The following is a 25,945-nucleotide window of genomic DNA, read 5'->3' on the forward strand; positions in this document are numbered from 1 at the left end:
GTGGCTCACACCTATAATCCCAGCACTTTGGAGGCCGAGGTGGGTGGATCACCTGAGATCAGGAGTTTGAGACCAGACTGACAAATGTGGTGAAAACCCATCTCTATTAAAAATACAAAAATTAGGGCTGGGCATGGTGGCTCACACCTGTAATCCCAGTACTTTGGGATGCTGAGGCGGGTAGATCACGAGGTCATGGGTTCAAGACCAGCCTGACCAACATGGTGAAACACCATCTCTACTAAAAATTAGCTGGGCATGGTGGCGGGTGCCTGTAATCCCAGCTACTCAGGAGGCTGAGGCAGGAGAATTGCTTGAACTCGGGAGGTGGAGGTTGCAGTGAGCTGAGACTGCGCCATCGCACTCCAGCCTGGGCGACAGAGTGAGACTCCGTCTCAAAAAAGAAAACAAAAACAAAAACAAAAATTAGTCGGGCATGGTGGTGTGCGCCTGTAATCCCAGCTACTCAGAAGGCTGAGGCAGGAGAATCGCTTGAACCCAGGAGGCAGAGGTTGCAGTGAGCTGAGATCACGCCATTGCACTCCAGCCTGGACAACAGAGCGAGACTCTATCTCAAAAAAAAAAAAAGGCCGGGCGCGGTGGCTCAAGCCTGTAATCCCAGCACTTTGGGAGGCCGAGACGGGCGGATCACAAGGTCAGGAGATCGAGACCATCCTGGCGAACACAGTGAAACCCCGTCTCTACTAAAAATACAAAAAACTAGCCGGGCGAGGTGGCGGGCGCCTGTAGTCCCAGCTACTTGGGAGGCTGAGGCAGGAGAATGGCAGGAATCCGGGAGGCGGAGCTTGCAGTGAGCTGAGATCCAGCCACTGCACTCCAGCCTGGGCGACAGAGCAAGACTCCGCCTCAAAACAAAAAACAAAAAACAAAAAAAACAGTGCCAATTCCAAAAGCAGCATGTGTGATGACATCTGTTGTGGGGAGGGACTATAGGCGTGGGCAGGAGGGGATGGTCATGCCAAGGGGACTTTTTAGTGAACTTGTTCAGGCAAAAAACCCCTACTACCACCATCAAAGGTGAGATGATCCATCACAGAGGATAGAGGATACAGGCAGCTTTTAAAAAAATGTTGATCTGGATCAGATGGGCTGATAAGGCCCACTTACAAACCAAAGCTGCAGGTCTCTAAGGTCTTCAGAGAAGCTACACGAAATACTACGATTTCATTAGCATCCACATAGGTATCATTTTCCACAACATTTTACAATTCTCTTGTTTCACAGGGAAGGTGCACTAATTATAATGAAATATCAATAATGTATCTTAAGTAACATGTTGCTGGAAAAAATTTAAGTTAAAATGCACTACAAAATAGTGCAGAAACAAAGTGCAGGTGGCAATTTTAAGACATGAAAATAATGCTGAATTAGTAGTGTCCGGAGTGATCCATTTTGCCCATCTTTGGCCAGTCCTAGAGCAGCACTCACCACAAGCTGCATGACAAATGTGAACTAAAGAGGCTAAAATACTGAAGACCAAATAGAACCACTCTAGAGTCTATTTCGCAATGAGATACTCCTCCCTCTGTTCTGGAAACAGTGATCTGCTGTAGCCTCCTGTGGCACCTATCTCTGCTGCAGTACCTATAACCAGATATCCTCCACCATCCAGCCTCCAGGACAAGTGGTACCCAGTGAGTCACAATCTGAGGAACAGCTGCTGGTTACCGATTTGTATTCCTGTACATACTCAACTTAGGTAGCCAGGATTTTCTCGTTTGTCTTCAATATATTTACTTCTAAAGACTGTGTTAGTCTTGTTGGGAGGTGAGCAGAGGAATGTTTACTTGCTAAAGAACATAATAACAAACACGGTTCTCACCCCTCATAAACAGAAAGCCTATTGTCTGTGCCACGAGGACTACCTTGTCAGGAAGATTTTACTTCTTACCTCTACAAGAAAAAAGGCTCATATTAAAATCAACCTGTGGTCACCACCCTTAGAAATGTTGTTTCAGGCCGGGCGCGGTGGCTCAAGCCTGTAATCCCAGCACTTTGGGAGGCCGAGACGGGCGGATCACGAGGTCAGGAGATCGAGACCATCCTGGCTAATACGGTGAAACCCTGTCTCTACTTAAAAAAATACAAAAAACTAGCCGGGCGACTGTAGTCCCAGCTACTCGGGAGGCTGAGGCAGGAGAATGGCGTAAACCCGGGAGGCGGAGCTTGCAGTGAGCTGAGATCCGGCCACTGTACTCCAGCCTGGGTGGCAGAGCAAGACTCCGTCTCAAAAAAAAAAAAAAAAAAAAAAAAAAAAAGAAATGTTGTTTCAGAAATTCCATTCCTAGTCTTAGAGGCAGAAATGGAATATAGTCTCCTCTGACCTTGGGGTCAGAAAGAAAGGGAAATCTATTCATAAAAGGAACTTAAATTCTGGCCTTGGCCTCTCAAACCTGCTTCAAGTGAAAGAAGATAGCTCAACTAACAGGAGCCTGAAGTTGAATGTCTTCTTTTTTTTGAGATGGAGTCTCCCTGTGTTGCCCAGGCTAGAGTGCAGTGGCATAATCTCGGCTCACTGCAACCTCCACCTCCTGGGCTCAAGCGACTCTCCGGCCTTAGCCTCCTGAGTAGCTGGGATTACAGGAGTGTGCCACCCACGTCCAGCTAATTTTTTGTATTTTTAGTAGAGATGGGGTTTCGCCATGTTGGCCAGGCTGGTCTTGAACTCCTGACCTCAGGTGATCTGCCCACCTCAGCCTCCCAAAGTGCTTAGATTACAGGCGTGAGCCACCATGCCTGGCCTGATTCCTTTTATAGAGGTTCAAGCACAAGTGCCCACACATATACTGTGGGTACAAACTAGGGCAGAACCTTTTTTTTTTTTTGAGACAGAGTCTCGCTCTGTTGCCCAGGCTGGAGTGCAGTGGCATGATCTTGGCTCACTGCAAGCTCCACCTCCCGGGTTCACGCCATTCTCCTGCCTCAGCCTCCTGAGTAGCTGGGACTACAGGCGTCTGCCACCATGTCTGGCTAATTTTTTTGTATTTTTAGTAGAGACGGGGTTTCACCGTGTTAGGCAGGATGGTCTCAAACTCCTGACCTTGTGATCCTCCCACCTCGGCCTCCCAAAGTGCTGGGATTACAGGCGTGACCCACTGCGCCCGGCCTGGCAGAAACTTCTTAACAAGAGGGTCTCTCCAGCACATCTTTCCGAGATGCTAAGTTGGTGGGGAAAACAGACTTTGCACTCATTTGGCCAACTGCCTGAGCAGGGTCTGGCAAAAAAGCCTTTAACCCCACTTTTGATTCCTTGCTCCTATGCTGGAAGACTAACACATCTATTCCTACTGAGCAAGGAGCTTGTCTGGGGTTAGGGCACTCTCATCAAAAGGCATCTTTGATGTTTTTGAGCTGGCGCACAGCCAGATCTACAGGGAGGCTAAACTTGAGGCTGCTGAGGCGACTGAGCAGGTTGAGGGCGCTCTCAAAGCCTGTGTGTGCCATGTAGCTCCAGGGCTGGTAGTGAGGCTCGATGAGTGACCCAGACTTGCAGATGAGGTTCACCCAGGACACCAGACGCTGCTCATTCAGTGCCATGCACACCAAAGCCTTCAATTCTGAGTCTGCACTGCGCTTAAAAGGGTCGTGCTCTGTCAGCACCATGTGGATGGCTGTCAGCAGGCTCTGTTTGGGGGTCACAACAGTGCCTCCCGTAACAGGAAGGGCGAAGGACTGGGAGAGCTTCCGGGCTGGGGATTCCACATAAGCTCGGCCGTTCTTAGCATGGTAGTACTTTACAAAGAGCTCCCAGGGGTGCATGGCCTCAGGGGCCGAGGAGAAGGCTGGCAGCAAACAAGCAATAGGAGCCATAACAAGGCTCATCCCTGGGGAGGAGGCATACAGTCCATGGGCCAGCAGGTCCCTTACGGCCACCGTCAGCTCCTTCCGCACAGCCATAGTCAGCTCATCCTTGCCTCCCAGAGAGAGGTCCTGGAGGTTGGCAGAGGTGATGACATGGTCGTGTGGCTGCTGCCTCAAGGCTAGCTGCTTCACTCTGTCCACTGACACCTCCAGCCTCTTCAGCAAGGGAGAGTAGTCTCGGTCAGCCTGGCCCCTCTGCCACAGGGTTGGAGGGATCTGGCCTGTGGCACAACCAAATTGGCTAACAGCAAAGATCTGGAGCACTGCCAGCGCTCGCCGCATCAGGTGCAGCCCTGTCTCCCGGACTTTCTTCACATCCTCTGCCTTTGCTGCTTAGAAAAGACAATGGCTCATTAGTGAGAGGCCATGATGGCACGGAGCTACACTCAACAAATCTCAGGCTGAGATCAGTCTGAACCACATGCTGGGTCTCACATGAAGGCAAGAGCCACCCAGGATGTAGCTGGGCCTCCTTTTTTTGGTTAATAATAGCTGTATTGAGATATAATTCACATACCCTACGATTCACCCATTTAAGTGTTAATTCAGTGGTTTTTAGTATATTCAGAATTGTATAACTGTCACTGCAATCAATTTTAGAATATTTCATCCTCCCCAAAAGCAATTCCATACCATCAGCGTTTCTCATTTCCCTCTTCTCCTCAGCACACCCAAGCCCTAGGCAACCACTCATCTACTTTCTGTCTCTAGAGATTTGCCTGTTCTGGAAACTACACTTACTTTTGCTGTTTCCTGGAGGCGGTCTGCTGCTGCCTGTTCTGCTGCAGCCATTTCCTGTCTTCCCACCGGCCTTGCACTCACAGTGTCCACCACCTGTCTGCAAGGGGCTTCCCACTTCATCTGGAATCAGAAATTATAGAAGAGACTTATTTAGCTCTTTATGGCAGATCTTTAAAGGAAAAATAATACTTAATGGTGCCTATTACAAACAAGAATTTCACAAAATCTTGTCCTATTTAATTGTGTAAAATGAGGACTGGCATACAGTAGTTGGCTCAATAAATATTTGCTAAGTGAATGAACCATGAATCATTTTATGGATGAGAAGAGTAAGACTAAAGAGGTTAGTAACATGCTCAAGGACATAAAACCAATGAGTAGGAGAGTGGAGATTTTAACTATCTGATTCTGAAACCCATGCTCTTTCTACTCTGCCAATGCTGTCTCCCCTACTAAGCCATCAAGCCTCTTAAACAGTACATCAAGAATTGGCACCTTTTGGCCCGGTGTGGTGGCTCATGCCTGTAGTTCCCCGTACTCTGGGAGGCTGAGGTGGGCGGATCACTTGAGGTCAGGAGTACGAGACCAGCCTGGCCAACAGTCTCTACTCTCTTTAGTAGAGACTGAAACCCCGTCTCTACTAAAAATACAAAAATTAGCCAGGCGTGGTGGCGGGAGCCTGTAATCCAAGCTACTCGGGAGGCTGAAGCAGGAGAATTGCTTGCATCTGGGAGGCGGAGGTTGCTGTGAGCCAAGATTGCGCAGGAGGTTGCCGTGAGCCAAGATTGCGCCACTGCACTCCAGCCGGGGAACAGAGCGCAACATTGTCTCCAAAAAAAAAAAAAAAAAAAAACCCAGAATTGGCACCTTTTTACTAGTACTCAGAATATAATTATTATGACATCTAACCTTGGATGAAGTTGATGAACATCTCGAGGTCTCGGATCTGAGTTTTTAGTTGCTCAACCAACTGTTCTTTGACTCGGGCTGGGTTGACAATCTGAGCCACCGCTGCATCTACGCGCTGACGAAGCTCTTCAGTGGATAGGGAACTGATGTCCTCATTCAGATTCATGTCCAGTTTCTTTATTAACTCATCTATGATCACCTATCAAGATCACAAGCAATGAGCACACCCTTTGGAAATTTTTAGGGAGAGGGTTAGGGAGGAGAATCTAAGTATGTCTTCTGTCCTTAAATGGAAGTAAAAAAACAGACCTCTAAATTTGTGAAAGAAAATGACTTAACTGCTGATTGATCAAGATAAGGACACAGACTCTCTACTTTTAAAGTAAAAAGAACTCTTAGTTCTCTGATAAAAATGGATCCTCCCACTCACAGTAAATTTCTACCAGGCTAGTCAGATTTCACTCAGAAGAACAACAGTATGAAAAATCCAAAGTGGCTGATGATCCAACAAACCTTATACTTAGTTGCTCTAAAGGCTTCATTCAAGGAGAATATACACTGATTTTTTTTTTTTTTTTTTTTTGAGACGGAGTCTCGCTCTGTCACCCAGGCTGGAGTGCAGTGGCCAGATCTCAGCTCACTGCAAGCTCCGCCTCCCGGGTTCACGCCCTTCTCCTGCCTCAGCCTCCCGAGTAGCTGGGACTACAGGCGCCCACCACCTCGCCCAGCTAGTTTTTTGTATTTTTTAGTACAGACGGGGTTTCACCATGTTAGCCAGGATGGTCTCGATCTCCTGACCTTGTGATCTGCCCGTCTCAGCCTCCCAAAGTGCTGGGATTACAGGCTTGAGCCACTGCGCCCGGCCAATATACACTGATTTTTAAGAGACAGGGTCTTGCTCAGTCACGCAGGCTAGGGTCCAGTAATGTGATCATAGCTCATTGTAACCTCAAACTCCTGTGCTCAAGCAATCCTTCTGCCTTGGTCTCCCCCATAGCTGGGACTATAGACACATGCTACCACCTGGTTAATTTTTCAATTTTTCGTAGAGACGGGGTCTTGTTATGTTGCCCAGGCTGGCCTCAAATTTCTGGCCTCAAGAGATCCTCCCACCTCAACCTCCCAAAGTGCTGGGATTATAGGCATGAGCCACCGCACCCAGCCGATTTTTCTTACTTTTATTCATTTATTTATTTTGAGATGGAGTCTCGCTCTGTCACCCAGGCTACAGTGCAGTGGTGCGACCCGGTTCACTGCCAGCTCCACCTCCTGGGTTCACGCCATTCTCCTGCCTCAGCCTCCTGAGTAGCTGGGACTACAGGCGCCCGTCACTACTCCCAGCTAATTTTTTGTATTTTAAGTAGAGACGGGGATTCACCATGTTAGCCAGGATGGTCTTGATCTCCTGACCTCGTGATATGCCCGCCTCGGCCTCCCAAAGTGCTGGGATTACAGGCGTGAGCCACTGTGCCTGGCCAATTTTTCTTAATTTCTAATCCTTCTTATCCCTTCTTGCCCTACTGTAGGCAACTAAAGAAAAATCTCTATAAAATATCAAGGTGCAAAATACCCTAGTGACATTAGGAACAGTTTAAAATTCTGATAATAGGTTGGGTGTGGTGGCTCACACCTGTAATCCCAGCACTTTGGGAGGTCAAGGTGGGTGGATCATTTGAGGTCAGGAGCTCAAGACCATCCTCACCAACATGGTGAAATCCCATCTCTACTAAAAATACAAAAGTTAGCCGGCCATGGTGGCAGGTGCCTATAATCTCAGCTACTCGGGAGGCTGAGGCAGGAGAATCGTTTGAACCCTGGAGGCGGAGGTTGCAGTGAGCCAGGATCATGCCACTATACTACATCCTGGGTGACAAACTGAGACTTTGTCTCAAAAAATAAAAATAAAATAAATAAATTCTGACAACATAAACTCCAGACCAGCCAGAAAAACAGCCACAGCACAGGGGTAGAGAAACATGCAGGGGAGGTTGTAACTGTACCTCCACCAGCAGATTTACCTGTCTACCCAGGTCTTACATAAATAAATACAGTATTAAAATCAGTCTGGATTCCTGGCATGTTTATCAAAAGGTGGTGAGTAGTAGGAGAAAGCTAGAGTACGGCCAGGCACGGTGGCTCATGCCTGTAATCTCAGTACTTTGGGAGGCCAAGGCTGGTGGATCACCTGAGGTTGGGAGTTCGAGACCAGCCTGACCAACGTGGAGAAATCCCGTCTCTACTAAAAATACAAAATTAGCCCAGCATGGTGGCGCATGCCTGTAATCCCAGCTACTTGGGAGGCTGAGACAGGAGAATTGCTTGAACCCGGGAGGCGGAGGTTGTGGTGAGCTGAGATGGCGCCATTGCAATCCAGCCTGGGCAACAAGAGCTAAACTCCATCTCAAAAAAAAAAAAAACAAAACACACAAAACAAAAAAGCTAGATTACATTGTATAATGGGCCCAAGTAGAATTTTTTAAGTGATCAAATGAAATTATTGTCATATTCTTATTTCTATTATTAATTACAACCACCAAAAAGAAAGAGCTCAATTATTATATTATAAAACTTTGGAACCTGTGTTTTCCATGTATGAGCAAAGAATGGTTCCTTATAGTAGTAAAATTTCCCTTTGATTTGGGCCAGCAGAGGGATTCTCAGTAAGGCCAAAGGAGAACTGAGCTGAAAGAGGATGCCCTGTGAATGCTGGAAGGGACAAGTTAACCTTGGGCAGTGGTGGAGGTGCCTCTGGGGTCTGCTCACCCGCTGTCTTTCCAACACCACGGACTGTGGCAGCGAGTCGTAACTGCCCTCTTGATAGGCAAATGTTTCCAGGTCATCTAGCTGGGTCTTGAGCTGTAGTATCAGTTCTTTCTGCTTCTCCCTTTGGGTTTCCAGACGTTCTTGTTTTTCCTGCTCACTCTAAGGCAAGAAAACAATTGGGTCTATTATGCAGGAAAAGGAAAACTCAGGGCACATTAACAATCTGCTCGAGCCAGTCATGACCAATAAAATATAAGATGTTTCCAATAACTCAAATGAAATATACAATTCATAGGACAGATTCAAAAGTAAGAATAATTATTTCATCCTAGGCAATTTGTTAAATGGGTGTTTTCTTTAAGAAACTATAGGGGCTCGGCGCGGTGGCTCCAGCCTGTAATCCCAGCACTTTGGGAGGCCGAGACGGGCGGATCACAAGGTCAGGAGATCGAGACCATCCTGGCTAACATGGTGAAACCTCGTCTCTACTAAAAAATACAAAAAACTAGCCGGGCGAGGTGGCGGGCGCCTACAGTCCCAGCTACTCGGGAGGCTGAGGCAGGAGAATGGCGTAAACCCGGGAGGCGGAGTTTGCAGTGAGCTGATGAGATCCGGTCACTGCACTCCATCCTGGGCGACAGAGCGAGACTCCGTCTGAAAAAAAAAAAAAAAAAAAAGAAACGATCTGTCCCTCATTGGAAATAGGATATGAATACAATTAGGCTTTTCCCTCCAAAGGTCTAGTTAGGGTAGAGACAACCTATCTCAGCTAAGATACCCTTCTAGGAATTAAGACACGCCATGCTCCACAGCCAGTTACCATAACACAACTCCTGATTACTCTGTGCAGCCAAATTTTGCAAAAGAATCTGGGGTAAGGGTGTGGAGAGAGGCTTTAAAACTCATAACCAGCTTTCCTAAGGTTCACCAAAGTCCCTTTGATGTATGATAGACCACTTCTGCAAAATCAAAAGAATCAAATGCACCAGGAGTGGTGTCTCACGCCTGTAATCGCAGCACTTTGGGAGGCCAAGGCAAAAGGATCACTTGAGCCCAGGAGTTCAAGACCACCCTGGGCAACACAGTGAGACTTCATCTCCACAAAAAAATTTTTAAAAATTAGCTGGGCATGGTGGTGCATGCCTGTAGTCCCAGCTACTTGAGTGGCTGAGGCGGGAGGATTGCTTAAGCCCAAAAGGTCAAGGCTTCGCAAGACCCTGTCTCGAAGAAAAAAAAAATTAGCCAGGCGTGGTGGCATGGTGGTCCCAGTCACACAAGAGGCTGGGACAAGATGATCGCTTGAGTCTAGGAGGTTGAAGCTACAGTGAGCTTTGTTTTCACCACTGCACTCCAGACTGGGCAATAGGGCAAGACTCTGTCTCAAAAAAACAAAAACAAAAACAAAAGAGTAAAAGGCAAGTGCCTAAGGCAGTGAAAAAAATCCAAAAGCCACATAATGGGGATGGGAAGGTAACAATGTTTCTTAAAAAAAGTATCTGTAAGTTTTGCTGACTAGTGACTCCTTATTTTAACTGTTGGCCACCAGTAGTTTCTGCATTTCAATTAATAAAAATGCTTCAGGGTGGTAAAGTCTTGTCAACTTATTCTCAAACACTGATTCTTCCTTGTCTTTCTTGAGTCTCAGAAACAAAAAACAAAACCAGCAAATCATTTGTAGGGGTAAGGCTGCGTCTTAAATTAGAAGTCTACAGGGTATTACATTTAACCTTAAAATGGTACTTACCAAGCCCTCAAGAAGTAAGTAATGAGAGAGATGAAAAAAAAAAAAAAAAGAAAAAGAAAACAACAAATTAACTTTTTAAGTATTTAAAATGCAATCCTCTTGCTTTAGCTTTGCTCAACATGAAAGCAAGCCTTTTCTGAGGACAGTCTCTCTGTGATCCTTTCAGAGTACAGCTGCATATTGTTAGAACCCTGTCCCCCTTCCCCATTTGGTGAAGGCCTAGTTCTCCTTTAACAGGTTTCCTGATTTCCCCAGGCGTAACTAAACATTTCCTCTAGAGTTTGTACACACTTCTAGTCTAGCTCATATCACATTATTTGTTTAGGATTCTGTCTCTTCTAGTCTATGAACTCCTTAAGGACAAAGGTTTTGACTTTGAACCACAAATGCCAGGCACAGTGTCTGGCACAAGATAAGCGCTCAACATGCATTTGTTGTATGTCACCGAACTGAATTAAGAAAAGTATGGCCGAACGCAGTGGCTCACGCCTGTAATCCCAGCACTTTGGGAGGCCAAAGCAGGCAGATCACCTGAGGTCAGGAGTTCGAGACCAGCCTGGCCAACATGCTGAAATCCTGTCTCTACAAAAACTAGCCCAGTGTGGTGGCACGTGCCTGTAATCCCAGCTATTTGGGAGGCTGAGGCAGAAGAATGGCTTGAACCTGGGGAACGGAGGTTGGAGGGAGCCGAGACCATGCCATTGCACTTCAGCCTGGGTGTCACAGCAAGACTCTGTGTCAAAAAAAAAAAAAAAAAGGAAAAGAATGACAAATTCCAAATAATGACCTCTTGAGTGGAGAAAGTTGTCTAACCAGCCCAAGGAGAAAGAACTGGGGAAAAGTCTTTGTTTTTGTTCTCACTGTTTCCCAACTTTATGATGTCAGGGAAGAAAGAAATCAGCCATAAATTCTGATTACATTTTCATGACCAAGTCTGTTGAACTCTGTCACTTGCCATGGTAGCTACAGTATGCTATTTGCTGGAGTATGGGCAAACAAGAGAGAACAATGAGCTCTGGTGCAAGGCAGGAAATAACATAAATCATTTCCAGTATGAAGTAAGATAAAAGAAAATATTGTTTTAAAATATTTGGGGTCAAGGTGGGTGGATCACTTGAGGTCAGGAGTTCGAGACCAGCCTGGCCAACATGGCAAAACCCTGTCTCTACACAAAATACAAAATTGTGCTAGGGATAGTGGCACATGCCTGCAGTCCCAGCTACTAGGGAGGCTGAGGCAGAAGAATAGCTTAAACCTAGGAGGTAGAGGTTGTAATGAACTGAGATGTGCTGCTGTACTCCAGTCTGGGTGATAGAGCCAGACTCTGTCTCAAAAAAAAAAAAAAAAAAAATTGGGGGCCAGGTGCAGTGGTCAGCCTGGGCAACATAGGGACATCCCCACCTCTACAAAAAAATTTTTTTTTAAATTAGCCAGTCATGGTAGTAAGCGCCTGTGGTCCCAGCTACTTGGGAGGCTGAGCTGGGAAGATGGATTGAGCCCAGGAGGTGGAGAATGCAGTGAGCTGTGATCATGCTGCTACATACCAGCCTGGGCAAAAGAGTGGAAAATAAAAATCTAGGGCCAGGCGCAGTGGCTCATGCCTGTAATCCCAGCACTTTGGGAGGCCAAGTCGGACAGATTATGAGGTCAGGAGTTCAAGGCCAGGAGTTCGAGACCAGCCTGGCCAACATGGCAAAACCCTGTCTCTACTAAATATACAAAAATTAGCCAGGCGTGGTGATGGGTGCCTGTAGTCCCAGCTACTTGGGAGGCTGAGGCAGGAGAATCGCTTGAACCCAGGAGGCGGAGGTTGTAGTGAGCCAAGATGGTGCCACTGCACTCCAGCCTGGGTGACAGAGTGAGACTCTGTCTCAAGGAAAAAAAAAATTTGGCTGGGTACAGTGGCTCATGCCTGTAATCCAGCACTTTGGGTGGCCAAGGTGGGTGGCTTGCTTGAGCCCAGGAGTTCAAGACCAGCCTGGGCAATATGGCAAAACCCCATCTCTACAAAAAAATACAAAAAACTAGTGGAGCATGGTGGTGCTCGCCTGTGGTACCAGTTACTCGAGAGGCTGAGGTGGGAGGATCTATTAAGCCTGGGAGTCAAGGTTGCAGTGAGTCCTGATCATGCCAGTGCACTCTAGCCTGGGCAACAGAGTGAGACCCTGTCTCAAAAAAAAAAAAAAAAAAAGAGAGAGGAAAAAAAGGTAAGTGGTAAGAAGTAAATCATTCAGTCAATGATATCTCCTACTCTGGTCCTACCTGTTCACCTGTCAATGTATAAATATAAGATTACAACTTGTAGGTGAATTAAGCACTACTTTTTTTTTTTTTTTAAGGTGGTACAATGTTTGTTTTTCTTTTTGAGACAGAGTCTTGTTCTGTCACTCAGGCTGGAGCATAGTGGTATGATCATAGCTCACAGCAGCCTCCAACTCCTGGGCTCAAGTGATCCTCCTCCAGCCTTTGCCTCCCCAAGTGTTGGGATTAGAGTCATGAGCCACTGCACACAGTCTACCTTTTATTTTTTATTTTATTTTTTTTGAGACAAGAGTTTCGCTCTTGTTGCCCACGCTGGAGTACGATGGCGCAATCTTGGCTCATGGCAACCTCCGCCTCCCAGGTTCAAGCCATTCTCCTGCCTCTGCCTCCCCAGTAGCTGGGATTACAGAAATGCGCCATCACATCTGGCTAATCTTTTTTTTTTGTATTTTTAGTAGAGACGGAGTTTCATCATGTTGGTCAGGCTGGTCTCGAACTCCTGACCTAAGGTGATCCGCCCGCCTCAGCCTCCCAAAGTGCTGGGATTACAGGCGTGAGCCACTGCGCCCAGCTAGTTTTTAATTTTTATGAGTACGTAATATGTGTATATATTTATGGGGTACATGAGATGTTGCTACAGGCATGCAATGTGTCATAATCACATCATGGAAAATGGGGTTGGCCTAGTGTTCCTGAAGGTGAAAATGAACAGAGTTTCTTATCACCTAGAACCTTTGGTGCTGTCCACTCCTTTCTAGCCCTTAAATCTGGCAGTTTGAGGTGAGTGCTTCTTGCGTAAGGAGTTGTAGGTACCTGGTCTCTGACACACATACTCACCAACGGAGAAGGGTGGAACAGTAAACACAGGATTGCACTGGAAACAGTTCAGATTAAAATAAACAGATCATTATCTGCTTGATAAATCTGCTTGGCTAAAACCAATGTAAGTAGGAAGAAAGCCACAAGTAGATTGTAGTTTGAAGAATAAAAAGGTGAAAAGGGATGGGGCATGGTGGCTCACGTCTATAATCCCAGCACTTTGGTAGGCCAAGGAGGGCAGATCGCTTGGGCTCAGGAGTTCAAGACCAGCCTGGGCAACGTGGCGAAACCCCGTCTTAACAAAAAATAAAATTAACTGGGTGTGGTGGCAAACACCTGTAGTACCAGACACTGGGGGGGCTGAGGCAGGAGGATTGCTTGAGTCCAGGAGGCAGAGGTTGCAGTAAGCCGAAATTGCGCCACTGCACTCTGGCCTAGGTGACAGTGAGATCCTGTCTCAAAAATAAACAAACAAATAAATAAATAAAGTGAAAAGGCAGTGTACCTCAATACTTCCAATAAAGCCAGCACTTTGTGCACTTCCAGAGATGCAAAGCTTGTAAGGAAACGTTTACCTGGTGTCTTATACATAGTTTCACTACTTCTGGGGTAGGCACACTGAATTGATCTTGTCGGTTACCAGAGGACCTCATTCAGAATACCTAATGATTCATCAGGATGGAGGAAGAGTTTAAAAATTTCAACATTATAGCCTGCACGGTAACGCACGCCTGTAGTCCTGAGGCTGAGGCGGGAGGATGGCTTGAGACCAGGAGTTCGAGACCCGCCTGGGCAACATACCAAGACCCCCCTCCAACGTCTCTTAAAAAAGAAAAATTCCAACATTAGGAAATTTATATAATCAAGAGTTGTGTTTATTTCAGTTACTAAGAGACCCTGCTGTTAACCCAAACTCCCACCCAGAGAAGTGTAAAGACTGCCTAGATTTCAGGAAAGCAGGGACAGGGAGTCAACCTAAATTTCCATGGATTCCAACTCACTGTCCTTTTCCTTTGCCAATTTTCCCAATCCCCGGAGTCGGGGTCCTCTAGCAGCGTAAGCGTTCAAGACTTAGATACGTGAGGGAAAGGTGAGTGGGCGCAGCACTGCTCTTGGCTGTTCTGCTGCCCTCTGAACGACTCACTTCGCTCACCGCTCCTCTACCCCTCACGTCATCACGCACCGGCATCTCCCCACATCTTTCGTGCACACCGCTCACCCTCAGTTTCCCAGGCCTCTGTCCTCTTGCCCTTCAGCCGGCCCCGCACTCCAGTCTCCTGGTCTCCGACACACGTACTCACCAACCGAGTCGGGGAGGCTTCTCCTCTCATGCACCATTATCCGGGTCTAGATCGCCACCCACACGACCCCCCTATTCCCATATCCCTCGCGGCCCGGCTCCGACCACTTACCTGGTCCTCGCCCCGCAACCGTGGCCGGTCTCCCGGCAGCCCATCGCCCTCATCGCTGGCGGGGTCGCCGGGCCCTTCGTAACCTAGGACGTGAGGGCAGCCGCGGAAGGCGAAGTCTTCGAGCTCCCGCAGAAGGCGCTGCTGCTCCGCCGGCGCCCCGCGCACCACCTGTCGCAGGCGGAACTGCACCTGCGCGAAGTGCGAGGACAGCGCCAGCAGCGCCGAGTCCAGCCGCCGCCGCTCTGCCCGCAGCCGCCGCAGCGTCCGGCCCGGCGAATCCGGCGGGGAGCCCGGGACCGCGCCAGGCTCCTCGGCCGCCGTCTCTTCGAAAAACGCAGTTGCTCCAGGCCCGGCCTCCGCCACCGCCCCCACCGGGGCCCAGCGCACCGCCTCGCACGGTGGCAGCGGCTCCTCTTCCTCCTCCTCTTCGTTTTTCGCTTTTGGCCCAACAGCCGCCACCACCGTTACCGGCTCTGCAGCAGCTTCGACAGCCGCCATCTTCCCGGAAACCCCGCAGCACGTCAGCCGCGCCCCCCTGCTGCCATGGCAACGGCGTGTTGGCCTGAACCCCAGAGGTGTGGTGGGCGGGGCCTGAAGTTCCGAAGTCCCCGAGGGCGCCCTTTCCCGGGGGATTTAATTCAGGACAATAATGTTTTATTGAGCACCTATTGTGAATCAGACACTGAGCACACAGCGTTGGAGAAACAGGTGAATGATACCGGGGAAAAGTCATTCCCTGCGTGTAGCGTCTAGGGCAGCCTTTGCCCTGATTCCAGCAGATGGATTGTCTATTCCTAGTCTGTGCGTTTCTGAAGACCCCAGGGTGAAGGGCTGCAAGGATTAAGCTCTCCCAGAGTATCTCCAGAGTGCAGATCCCTTGGCTACCAGGTCATGTTCTCTGTTCCTCTCAACTGTTCTCCCGACCATATAAGGGGAGGCAGCTGCTGGGGGCGTCCCCAGGATCTAAAGATAGCGGCCCCTGCCTGGAACTCTAAATGCCACCCTGGAGCGGGAGCCGCAATGGCACGGTGAGTGTTTCCGGCTCCGGTGCTCCCCCTGGCCCTTTTCCCTGGAGATTCCCTGCTCCAGGTCTTCTGGGCGCTCCAGGTTCTGTGAGGCCCCATGGGAGCCCCAGACCCCTGGTCTCTGTAACTGTGGGGTGAGGGAAGGTGTGACCTGAATGTTCTCCTTGACCTCCTACTTTCCTAGTCTGGCACGTTCTATTCTTCCCAGGTTCACACTCACACACCCACCCAATCCTGTCATTCCCTTCCCTTTCACCCCTTCTGTCTCATTTAGCTCCACTTTGAAAAAACTGTGGCATCAAACATCCCTGGGTAGTCTCCTGCTTCCATCTTTCCCAAATGCCCTCAGTCTTCCCTCTCCTACCCCTATGAAGCCCCAACTCAACTTCTCTTTAGGCAGCACGCCCGGACCCTGTGGTATGACAGGCCCAGGTATGTGTTCATGGAGTTTTGTGTTGAGGACAGCACCGATGTCCACGTGCTTATTGAGGATCACCGCATTGTGTTCAGGTAGTGGCCCTCCCCTCTGAGGGCCTGGCTTCCCAGGAACCTCCCTCTTCTCCTAATGTCCCCAGACAGAGTATTCTGCATCTCCTCAGCTTCATTGTCTCCTCAGCTGCAAGAATGTCGATGGAGTGGAGTTGTACAATGAGATTGAGTTCTATGCCAAAGTGAACTCCACGGTAAGGGTGAGATGGGACAGTAAGGTCTGGATGGAAACCGGGCTGCCCAGGGAAACGAGATTAATTCTAAACCCCAGACCCTAAGAATGAGGCTCTCTATCTGGCAGGACTCCCAGGATAAGCGCTCTTCCCGCTCTATTACTTGCTTTGTGAGGAAATGGAAGGAAAAGGTGGCCTGGCCCCGGCTTACCAAGGAGGATATCAAGGTAGGTGTATGGAAAGTGGCCTGCTCCTTCTCTCCATGTACCCAGATTAGAGCTGGGATTGGCCTTGCCTCCTTTCCAGCCAACATTCAATCACTCACCAAGTCCTGCCTAATCTTTTTTTCCCCAACTGTATAAGTCTCTCTTATTTTTATTTTATTTTTTTATTTTTGAGACGGAGTTTCGCTCTTGTTGCCCAGGCTAGCGTGCAATGGCATGATCTCGGCTCACTACACCTCCACCTCCCAGGTTCAAGAGATTCTCCTGCCTCAGTCTCCCGTGTAGCTGTGATTACAGGCATGTGCCACCACACCCGGCTAATTTTCTGTTTGTAGTAGAGACGGGGTTTCTTTTTTTTTTTTTTTTTTGAGACGGAGTCTCGTTCTGTTGCCCAGGCTGGAGTGCAGTGGCCGGATCTCAGCTCACTGCAAGCTCCGCCTCCCGGATTTACGCCATTCTCCTGCCTCAGCCTCCCGAGTAGCTGGGACTACAGGCGCCCGCCACCTCGCCCAGCTAGTTTTTTGTATTTTTTAGTAGAGACGGGGTTTCACCGTGTTAGCCAGGATGGTCTCGATCTCCTGACCTCGTGATCCGCCCGTCTCGGCCTCCCAAAGTGCTGGGATTACAGGCTTGAGCCACCGCGCCCGGCCAGAGATGGGGTTTCAACTTGTTGGCCAGGCTGGTCTCAAACTCCTGACCAGTTGATCCGCCTGCCTCGGCCTCCCAAAGTGCTGGGATTACAGCCATGAGCCATGGCACCCAGCCTCGGCCAATTCTTGTTTTTTTATGTTCCAGTCTCAGAAGTAGTTTCCACTGTAGAAATTAATTGATCAGTCTTATTCTTTCTTTCTTTCTTTCTTTTTTATTTTTGAGATGGAGTTTTTCTCTCGTTGCCCAGGCTGGAGTGCAATGGCACCATCTCAGCTCACTGCAACCTCCACTTCCCGGATTCAAGCGATTCTCCTTCCTCAACCTCCTGAGTAGCTGGGATTACAGGCGTGCGCCACCACACCCAGCTAATTTTTCGTATTTTTTTGAGACAGAGTCTCATTCTGTCACCCAGGCTAGAGTGCAGTGGCGTGAACTCGGCTCACTGCAACCTCTGTCTCCTGGGTTCAAGTGATTCTCCTGCCTCAGCCTCCTGAGTAGCTGGGATTACAGGTGCCCGCCACCATGCCCAGCTAATTTTTGTAGTTTTAGTAGAGACAGGGTTTTGTCATGTTGGCCAGGCTGGTCTACCATACCCAGCTAATTTTTGTAGTTTTAGTAGAGACAGGGTTTTGTCATGTTGGCCAGGCTGGTCTTGAACTCCTGACCTCAGGTGATCCGCCTGCCTCGGCCTCCCAAAGTGCTGGGATTACGAGCCTGAGCCACCGTGCCTGGCCATTTTTTGTATTTTTAGTAGAGATGGGGTTTCGCCATGTTGACTAGGCTGGTCTAGAAACTTCAGACCTCAGGTGATCTGCCTGCCTCAGCCTCCCAGGGTGCTGGGATTATAGGCATGAGCCACCATACCTGCCCCTGATTAATCTTGTTATTGCTATTAGTGGCTTATAACCAGGCTCTACTGACTCCTAAATATTAATGAATTCACTACTTAATTTCTTCCTAGTTTAAGCCTCATCCAACATATGGTGAGAAGTTTGTTGGGTATTTTCAGTCTGATTTTCAGTCCATCCTCTGCATTGCCCCCAGCATGGTCTGTCTAAAACATATTTGACCCTGACACTCTCCCACTTAAGGCCCTCCAATGTATCCTCTTTAAAGGTTGAAAACTGACTGCCTGATAGCTGGATCTGGCTCTCAGATTTGTTTTAATCTTTTTTTTTAAGATGGAGTCTTGCTCTGTCACTCAGGCTGGAGTGCAGTGCCGTGATCTCGGCTCACTGCAAACTCTGCCTCCCAGGTTCACGCCATTCTCCTGCCTCAGCCTCCTAAGTAGCTGGGACTACAGTAGAGATGGGTTTCACCGTGTTAGCCAGGATGATCTTGATCTCCTGAACTCGTGATCCGCCTACCTCGGCCTCCCAAAGTGGTGGGATTACAGGTGTGAGCCACCCTGCCCAGCCTGTTTTAATCTTTACATTGTCAAAAATTATTTTAAGGCTGGGTGTGGTGGCTCACACTTGTAATCCCAGCACTTTGGGAGGCAGAGGCAGGTGGATTGCTAGAGGTCAGGAGTTCGAGACCAGCCCAGACAACACAGTGAAACCCCATCTCTACTAAAAATACAAAAAATTAGCTGGGCGTGGTGGTACACACCTGTAGTCCTAGCTATTCAGGAGGCTGAGGCAGGAGAATCACTTGAACCTGGGAAGTGGAGGTTGCAGCGAGCTGAGATCGTGCCACTGCACTCCAGCCAGGGCGACAGAGCAAGACTTCGTCTCAAAAAAAAAAAAAACTGGCTGGGCGCGGTGGCTCACGCCTATAATTCCAGCACTTTGGGAGGCCGAGGCAGATAGATCATGAGGTCAGGAGTTCAAGAGCAGCCTGGCCAACATGGTGAAACCCCATCTCTACTAAAAATACAAAAATTAGCAGGGTGTGATGGCGCGTGCCTGTAATCCCAGCTACTTGGGAGGCTGAGGCAGGAGAATCGCTTGAACCCAGGAGGCAGAGGTTGCAGTGAGCTGAGACTGCACCACTGCACTCCATCCTGGCAACAGAGCGAGACTCTGTCTCAAAAAAAAAAAAAGAAAATATTTTGACTCATTACTGACATTAAAAATTTTTTATTAGTTGCTGACATTTAAAAATGTGCATCTTCTAAAAATCCAGACTATAAGCTTCTGTTGAAAAATGAGAGGCTGGGAGAGGTGGCTCACAATCCCAGCACTTTGGGAGGCTGAGGTGAGTGGATTGCTTTAGGTCAGGAGTTCAAGACCAGCCTGGTCAACATGGCAAAACCCCATCTTTACTAAAAACACAAAAAATTAGCCGGACGTGGTGGTGCAAGCCTGTAGTCCCAGCTACTCGGGAGGCTGAGGCGGAGAATTGCTTGAACCCGAGAGGCAGAGGTTGCAGTGAGCTGAGATCTCACCACCGCACTCCAGCCTGGGCAATAGAGTGAGACTCCGTTTCAAAAAAAAAAGCGGGGGCCAGTTTTGGTGTCTCATGCCTGTGATCCCAGCACTTTGGAAGATTTAGGTGGACAGATCACGAGGTCAGGAATTTGACACCAGCCTGGCCAACGTGGTGAAACCCCGTCTCTACTAAAAATACAAAAGTTAGCCAAGCATGGTAGCTTATGCCTGTAATCCCAGCTACTCTGGAGGCTGAGGCAGGAGAATTGCTTGAACCCAGGAGTCAGAGGTTGCAGTCACCTGAGATCACCCCACTGCACTCCAGCCGGGGCGACAGAGCGAGACTCTGTCTCAGAAAAAAAAAAAAAGAAAAAGAAAAATGGGAGAATCTAGCCCCACTGATGCACATTCCCAAATGCCTCAAGTTGAAGTTTTCAGTGGAGCATGTACTTCACCTCACTTGCTCCTTTTCATTACCTCCCTGATTCTCTTGGGTGTTTGAGCTTTTGATTTCCTGCCCTTTAGGTTGAGATCCAGGCACCATAACATAACACACAAGCACATCCCATACTCTCTGCCGCAAGCTTTACCTTCTAGCCATAGCAGACTGTTGTGTTTTGTTTCTTTTACATAAACCAGGCTGTTTCTCACCTCTGTACCTTTGCTCAAGGTATACCTTCTTCCTGAAAAGTCACCATGTACTTCACCCACCCAATCCCTGGGTATCCTTCAAGGCCCTGCCACTCCAGGAACCTGGGTTCCTGTAACTCCTTTTGGGGTTCCCATGATGTCCCCTATATAACTCCACCACCACACTTTTCACACTGTATTATAGTGCTTTATTTACATCTTCCTCCCCAGCTTGCTTCCAAATGGCTGGGACAGTGTGTTGACCTTTTTTTTTTGACACAGGATGTTGCACTGTTACTCAGGCTGGAGTATAGTGGCATAATCAAGGTTCACAGCAGCTTCGCCCTTCTGGGCTCAAGCAATCCTCTCACCTTAGCATCTTGAGCAGGTGGGACAACAGAAATGTGCCACCATGCCTAGCTGATTTTTGTATTTTTTGTAGAGATGGGGTTTCGCCATGTTGCCCCAGTCTGGTCTCAAACCCCTGGGCTCAAGCAATTGATGTGCCTTGGCCTCCCAAAGTGCTGTGATTATAAGTGATAGCCACTGTGCCAGGCCAGAACATTTTTATAAACCCTGTGTCAAGCTGAGAGTCTGGCCATAGTATATATTCAATAAATATCCTTTTTTTTTTTTTTTTTTGAGACAGAGTCTCACTCCATTGCCCAGGTTGGAGTGCAGTGGCATGATCTCGATTCACTGCAACCTCCACCTTCCAGGTTCCAGTAATTCTCCTGCGTTAGCCTCCAGAGTAGCTGGGATTACAGGCGCCTGCCACCATGCCCAGCTAATTTTTGTATTTTTAGTAGAGATGGGGTTTCACCGTGTTGGCCAGGCTGGTCTCAAACTCCTGATGTCAAGTGATCCACCTGCCTCCGCCTCCCAAAATGCTGGGATTACAGGTGTTAGTCACTGCACCTGACTAATAAATATCTTTTAAATGAAGGAGTGAATAACTTCTTCCCTGTATAAATGTGGAAACTTTGGAAAATGGACCTTGAAGGGTTGTCTCTGACTCCACGGAATGCAGCTTGTCTTTTTTTTTTTTTTTTTTGTGACAGAGTTTCACTCTTGTTGCCCAGGCTGGAGTGCAGTGGTGCAATCTCAGCTCACTGCAGCTTCCACCTGCTAGGTTCAAGTGATTCTCCTGCCTCAGCCTCCCAAGTAGCTGGCATTACAGGCATGTGCCACCATGCCCAGCTAATTTTGTATTTTTAGTAGAGATGGGGTTTTACCATGTTGGCCAGGCTGGTCTTGAACTCCTGACCTCAGGTGATCCACCCACCCTGGCCCCGCAAAGTACTGGGATTACAGATGTGAACCACTGCGCCTGGCTGCAGCATGTCTGTCTTGGTTGACTCCTATGTTGCTTTATGATACAATTATCTTTCCAGATGTGTTGTCTCTTCAGTCAATTGGCTTCTGCAGGGTAGGAGTTCTTCTTTTTTTTTTTTTTTTAAGACGGAGTCTTGCTCTGTCACCCAGGCTGGAGTGCTATGGCGTGGTCTCAGCTCACTACAACCTCCACCTCCCAGGTTCCAGCAATTCTCCTGCTTCAGCCTCCCGAGTAGCTGGGATTACAGGCACCCACTACCACACCTGGCTAATTTTTGCATTTTTAATAGAGAGATGGGGTTTCACCATGTTGGTCAGGCTGGTCTTGAACTCCTGACCTCATGATCCACCTGCCTTGGCCTGTCAGAGTGCTGGGATTAGAGGCCTGAGCCACCACGCCCAGCCTTCCTTTTTTTTTTTTTTTTTTTGAGATGGAGTCTTGCTCTATCACCCAGGCTGGAGTGCGGTGGCATGATCTTGGCTCACTGCAACCTCTGCCTCCCAGGTTCAAGCGATTCTCCTGCCTCAGCCTCCCAAGTAGCTGGGACTACAGATGCCCATCACTACGCCCGGCTAACTTTTATACTTTTAGTAGAGACGGGGTTTCACCATATTGGCCAGGCTGGTGTCAAACTCCTCACCTTGTGATCCTCCTGCCTTGGCCTTCCAAAGTGCTGAGATTACAGGTGTGAGCCACCATGCCTGGCTGGAGGGTGGGACTTCTGAGATTTTCAGACCCTATCATGCCTAGCTTTGTGTGTAGATTAGCAGGTTCCTGGTAAATCTTTGTGAATGATGATGGTGACATGGGAATCTAGAGGGGGCTGGTCAAAGGGGTGCAGTTGGGAGGACTCTGGACCTACCGACCCTCTTTTCCCCAAGTGTGCTCCCATGCATATGCTCACACTCTCCCACACACTCCTGCTCCTGCCCTCCTGGCCTGTGACTGTTGGCGCTTCTTCTTGCAGCCAGTGTGGCTGTCTGTGGACTTTGATAACTGGAGAGACTGGGAAGGGGATGAAGAGGTGGAGCTGGCTCAGGTGGAACATTATGCAGAGGTGAGAGACAGAACCTGCTGTGTTCTGCTCACTTGATCATTCTTTGTGTTTCTCTGTACACATGTCTCTGGAGGATTGTCACTGGGGCCACGCAGAGATATGCAAGCTCTCTAGGCAGGTTACTCATTGATGCTGATGTTCTTTACCTATTTTGTGCAATGTTTATTTAATAGGGATGAGAGGAAAGAATATTATTGAAATTATATACACATTGATTCACTTATTCAGTGTGGAGCCTCTATTCTGAGGAAGTTTGACAAAAGCTTTTTCCACTTTTCTGTAATTCTTGTTCTCCTATTTTCTGTGTGTGTGTGTGTGTGTGTGGTTTTCTATCGCCCAGGCTGGAGTGCAATGGCACGATCTCAGCTCATTGCAACCTCCGCCTCTGGGTTCAAGCAATTTTGCCCCAGCCTCCTGAGTAGCTGGGATTACAGGTGCCCACTACCACGTCTGGCTAATTTTTGTATTTTTTTAGTAGAGACGGAGTTTCACCATATTGGCCAGGCTGGTCTTGAACTCCTGACCTCAGGTGATCCAGCTGCCTCAGCCTCCCAAGTGATGGGATTACAGGCGAGAGCCACTGCGCCCATCCTGTGTGTGTGGTTTTCTTTTTGAGATGGAGTCTTGCTCTGTCTGCCAGGCTGGAGTGCAGTAGCTGTCTGCAACCTCCACTTCCCAGGTTCAAGCGATTCTTGTGCTTCAGCCACCTGAGTGGCTGGGATTACAGGCATGCGCCACCACCCCTGGCTAATTATTTTTTTGTATTTTTGGTAGAGATGGGGTTTCATCATGTTGGCCAGCCTGGTCTGGAACTCCTAGCCTCAAGTGATCTGTCTCAGCCTCCCAAAGCACTGAGATTACAAATGTGAGCCACCAAACCTGGCCTGCGTGTGTGTTTGTGTGTGTGTGTGTGTGTGTGTTTCTTGAGCCAGACAACTTCATGGGAAGTTAAAACTAGCAGTATAAAAATTCACATCATAAATCATTGGCTTCCAATAAATCACACACTGTGTCGTTATATTATTTGGTTTCAGTTATAAAAACACTAGCCGATTCCAATCTTGTAAGGAGGATGGATTTGTAAGGAGGATGCTCTGTGTGTGTCTTTGTGTTTAAATTTTTTTTAAGAAGGGGATCAATTTACTTTTCTCAAATTCATTCCAGTGATTTTTTTTTTTTTTGAGACGGAGTCTGGCTCTGTCGCCCAGGCTGGAGTGCAGTGGCCGGATCTCAGCTCACTGCAAGCTCCGCCTCCCGGGTTTACGCCATTCTCCTGCCTCAGCCTCCTGAGTAGCTGGGACTACAGGCGCCTGCCACCTCACCCGGCTAGTTTTATTGTATTTTTTAGTAGAGACGGGGTTTCACCATATTAGCCAGGATGGTCTCGATCTCCTGACTTCGTGACCCGCCCGTCTCGGCCTCCCAAAGTGCTGGGATTACAGGCTTGAGCCACCGCGCCCGGCCCCAGTGATGTTTTAAAGATGGGAGCAGTTGCCTGACCGGTCTGGCTGCAGCCATTCTTCTATGGCCCATCAGTGTGCAGATTGTTCTTCCCTCACTCCGTTCTCCCTTATGGTTATTTTTTCTTCCCACTAGCTTTTGAAGAAGGTCAGCACCAAGAGACCTCCACCTGCCATGGATGATTTGGATGTAAGTAAAGCCTTCCCCTCAACCCTTCAGTTTCTTTGTAGCCTTTAAAATTAACCCACCAGAGAGCTCCTATCCCAGTTCCTAGCACACAGTAGTTCTCAGTGCCTGTTAACCAAATTTGAATTTGACCCAAGAGGGCTAATATTCTTTTTGCGGGGGCATGGGGGAGGAGTTTCACTCTGTCGCCCAGGCTGGAGTGCAGTGGCCCAATCTCAGCTCACTGCAACCTCTGCCTCTTGGGTTCAAGCGATTCTCCTGCCTCAGACTCCTGAGTAGCTGGGAATATAGGTGCCCGCCACCACGCCTGGCTAATTTTTGTATTTTTAGTAGAGACAGGGTTTTGCCATGTTGGCCAGACTGGTCTCAAACTCCTGACCTCAGGTGATCCACCCTCCTTGGCCTCCCAAAGTGCTGGGATTACAGGCATGAGCCACCGTGCCTGGCCCAAGAAGGCTAATATTCTTCTCCAGGCTTTAGAAAACCCTAGCAAGACCCTCCTGCTTTCCATCTCCCCCTCTGTTTCTCCATCCAGAGAAGACCTGGCCCTGCCGAGCATCTTTACAGCTGTAAGGAGCAATAGCATTAATTAAAATTCTGAAACTAGGGTGGGTGTGGTGGCTCACGCCTGTAATCCCAGCACTTTGGGAGGCCAAGGCAGGTGGATCGCTTGTGCTCAGCAGTTTGAGACCAGACTGGGCAACTGGGCAAAACCCTGTCTCTACCAAAAATACAAAAATTAGCCAGGCATGGTAGCCTATAACCCCAGCTACTCAAGAGGCTGAGGTGGGAGGATTGCTTGAGACTGTGGGGTAGAGGTTGCAGTGAGCTGAGATCACGCCACTGCACTGCAGCCTGGGTGATGAAGCAAGACCCTGTCTCAAAAAAAAAAAAAAAAAAAAAAAAAAAATTCTGGAAACTATTGATGTAAGACAAAGTAGCATTGGTTTACTTAATATCCAAAGTAAGTTAAAACCTTCATATTAGCCTCCTAGGTTGGGTGGTGTAGGAAATCACAAAAAGAAACTTGGAGAGCAGGAGGGAGGGAGCAGTTTATTTGTTAACACAAATGTTCCTGCTTTGCAGGGTCTACAGGTGCTTTGTCTTTTTTTTTTTTTTTTCTCTAGGATGATTCTGACAGTGTGGATGCAACAAGTAATTAACTTTCTACTACAGCAGAGCTGGGAAGGCGGCTGTGGCTATTTTCCAGTTGTTCTGGAAAGCTAGCACCTAGACCTTTGTCAGCGCTTTGGCTATGTACCAAGTTCCTCTGACACCTCTGAACTTTCCTAGAAGCTCTTTATTAAGGGTCGTCCTTCATGCTTGTCTTCCTTCTAGGCACTTGACTATAGCCTCACATCAGATGCAGGATCAGGGAGGGGTAGACTGGTAGGGTTTCGGATTTCTTACTGATTGGTTTATAATCTCTGTGTTTAGGCCACTTGATTATGAGTATGTGTGTGTATGTGGCAAAACAAAAGCCAAAGAAGAAGAATGGAGATTATAGAAATCTCTATTATATGTGCATATGGGGCAAAGCAAAAAGCCAAAGAAGAAACAGATTATAATAAATCTCTAGGAACTGTTCTCTGTCTGTTTCCTTATTGTACTTATTTCTCCTGGTGGCAAGCCTCTTCTCCCTCTAGTAACCAAGCTAGAGTGGTTCCTCTTGCCCAGATTTGTGCTCTGATTTCTTACAGCTAATTCTGTCATCTCTAGAACCAGCCATTTCAGCTTCCTGCACACTCTAGAAATCTCTTTATACTTTTTTCCCCCCAAGATGGAGTCTTGCTCTGTTGCCCAGGCTGG

The 25,945-nt window shown here is 48.2% G+C and overlaps 2 protein-coding genes across 7 annotated transcripts; one reads left to right on the top strand and one right to left on the bottom strand.

Moving 5' to 3' along the window:
* Nucleotides 1–2,471: 2,471 nt before the first annotated feature.
* Nucleotides 2,472–15,180, bottom strand: RUNDC1 (RUN domain containing 1). Of its 4 annotated transcripts, none has more exons than XM_033182879.1 (6): nucleotides 14,533–15,180; nucleotides 10,040–10,045; nucleotides 8,296–8,454; nucleotides 5,533–5,731; nucleotides 4,624–4,743; nucleotides 2,472–4,211 (listed from the first exon to the last, which is right to left on the bottom strand). In XM_033182879.1, exons 1-6 carry the CDS (start codon nucleotides 15,028–15,030, stop codon nucleotides 3,346–3,348), a joined length of 1,848 nt encoding a protein of 615 aa, XP_033038770.1. In that variant the 5' UTR covers nucleotides 15,031–15,180; the 3' UTR covers nucleotides 2,472–3,345. The 4 variants fall into 4 exon arrangements, with proteins under 4 accessions (XP_033038770.1, XP_033038769.1, XP_033038772.1 ...); XM_033182878.1 differs by having other exon boundaries at nucleotides 2,472–4,214; XM_033182881.1 differs by lacking the exon at nucleotides 10,040–10,045.
* Nucleotides 15,181–15,407: 227 nt separating this feature from the next.
* Nucleotides 15,408–25,723, top strand: PTGES3L (prostaglandin E synthase 3 like). Of its 3 annotated transcripts, none has more exons than XM_033182884.1 (7): nucleotides 15,408–15,560; nucleotides 15,954–16,067; nucleotides 16,174–16,246; nucleotides 16,348–16,446; nucleotides 22,400–22,489; nucleotides 24,086–24,139; nucleotides 25,264–25,723. In XM_033182884.1, exons 1-7 carry the CDS (start codon nucleotides 15,424–15,426, stop codon nucleotides 25,297–25,299), a joined length of 603 nt encoding a protein of 200 aa, XP_033038775.1. In that variant the 5' UTR covers nucleotides 15,408–15,423; the 3' UTR covers nucleotides 25,300–25,723. The 3 variants fall into 3 exon arrangements, with proteins under 3 accessions (XP_033038775.1, XP_033038776.1, XP_033038778.1); XM_033182885.1 differs by having other exon boundaries at nucleotides 16,174–16,240; XM_033182887.1 differs by lacking the exon at nucleotides 22,400–22,489.
* Nucleotides 25,724–25,945: the final 222 nt, after the last annotated feature.

The sequence above is a fragment of the Trachypithecus francoisi genome, unplaced genomic scaffold (assembly GCF_009764315.1).
Source record: "Trachypithecus francoisi isolate TF-2019V2 unplaced genomic scaffold, Tfra_2.0 Lachesis_group20, whole genome shotgun sequence".
NCBI lineage: Eukaryota > Metazoa > Chordata > Mammalia > Primates > Cercopithecidae > Trachypithecus > Trachypithecus francoisi.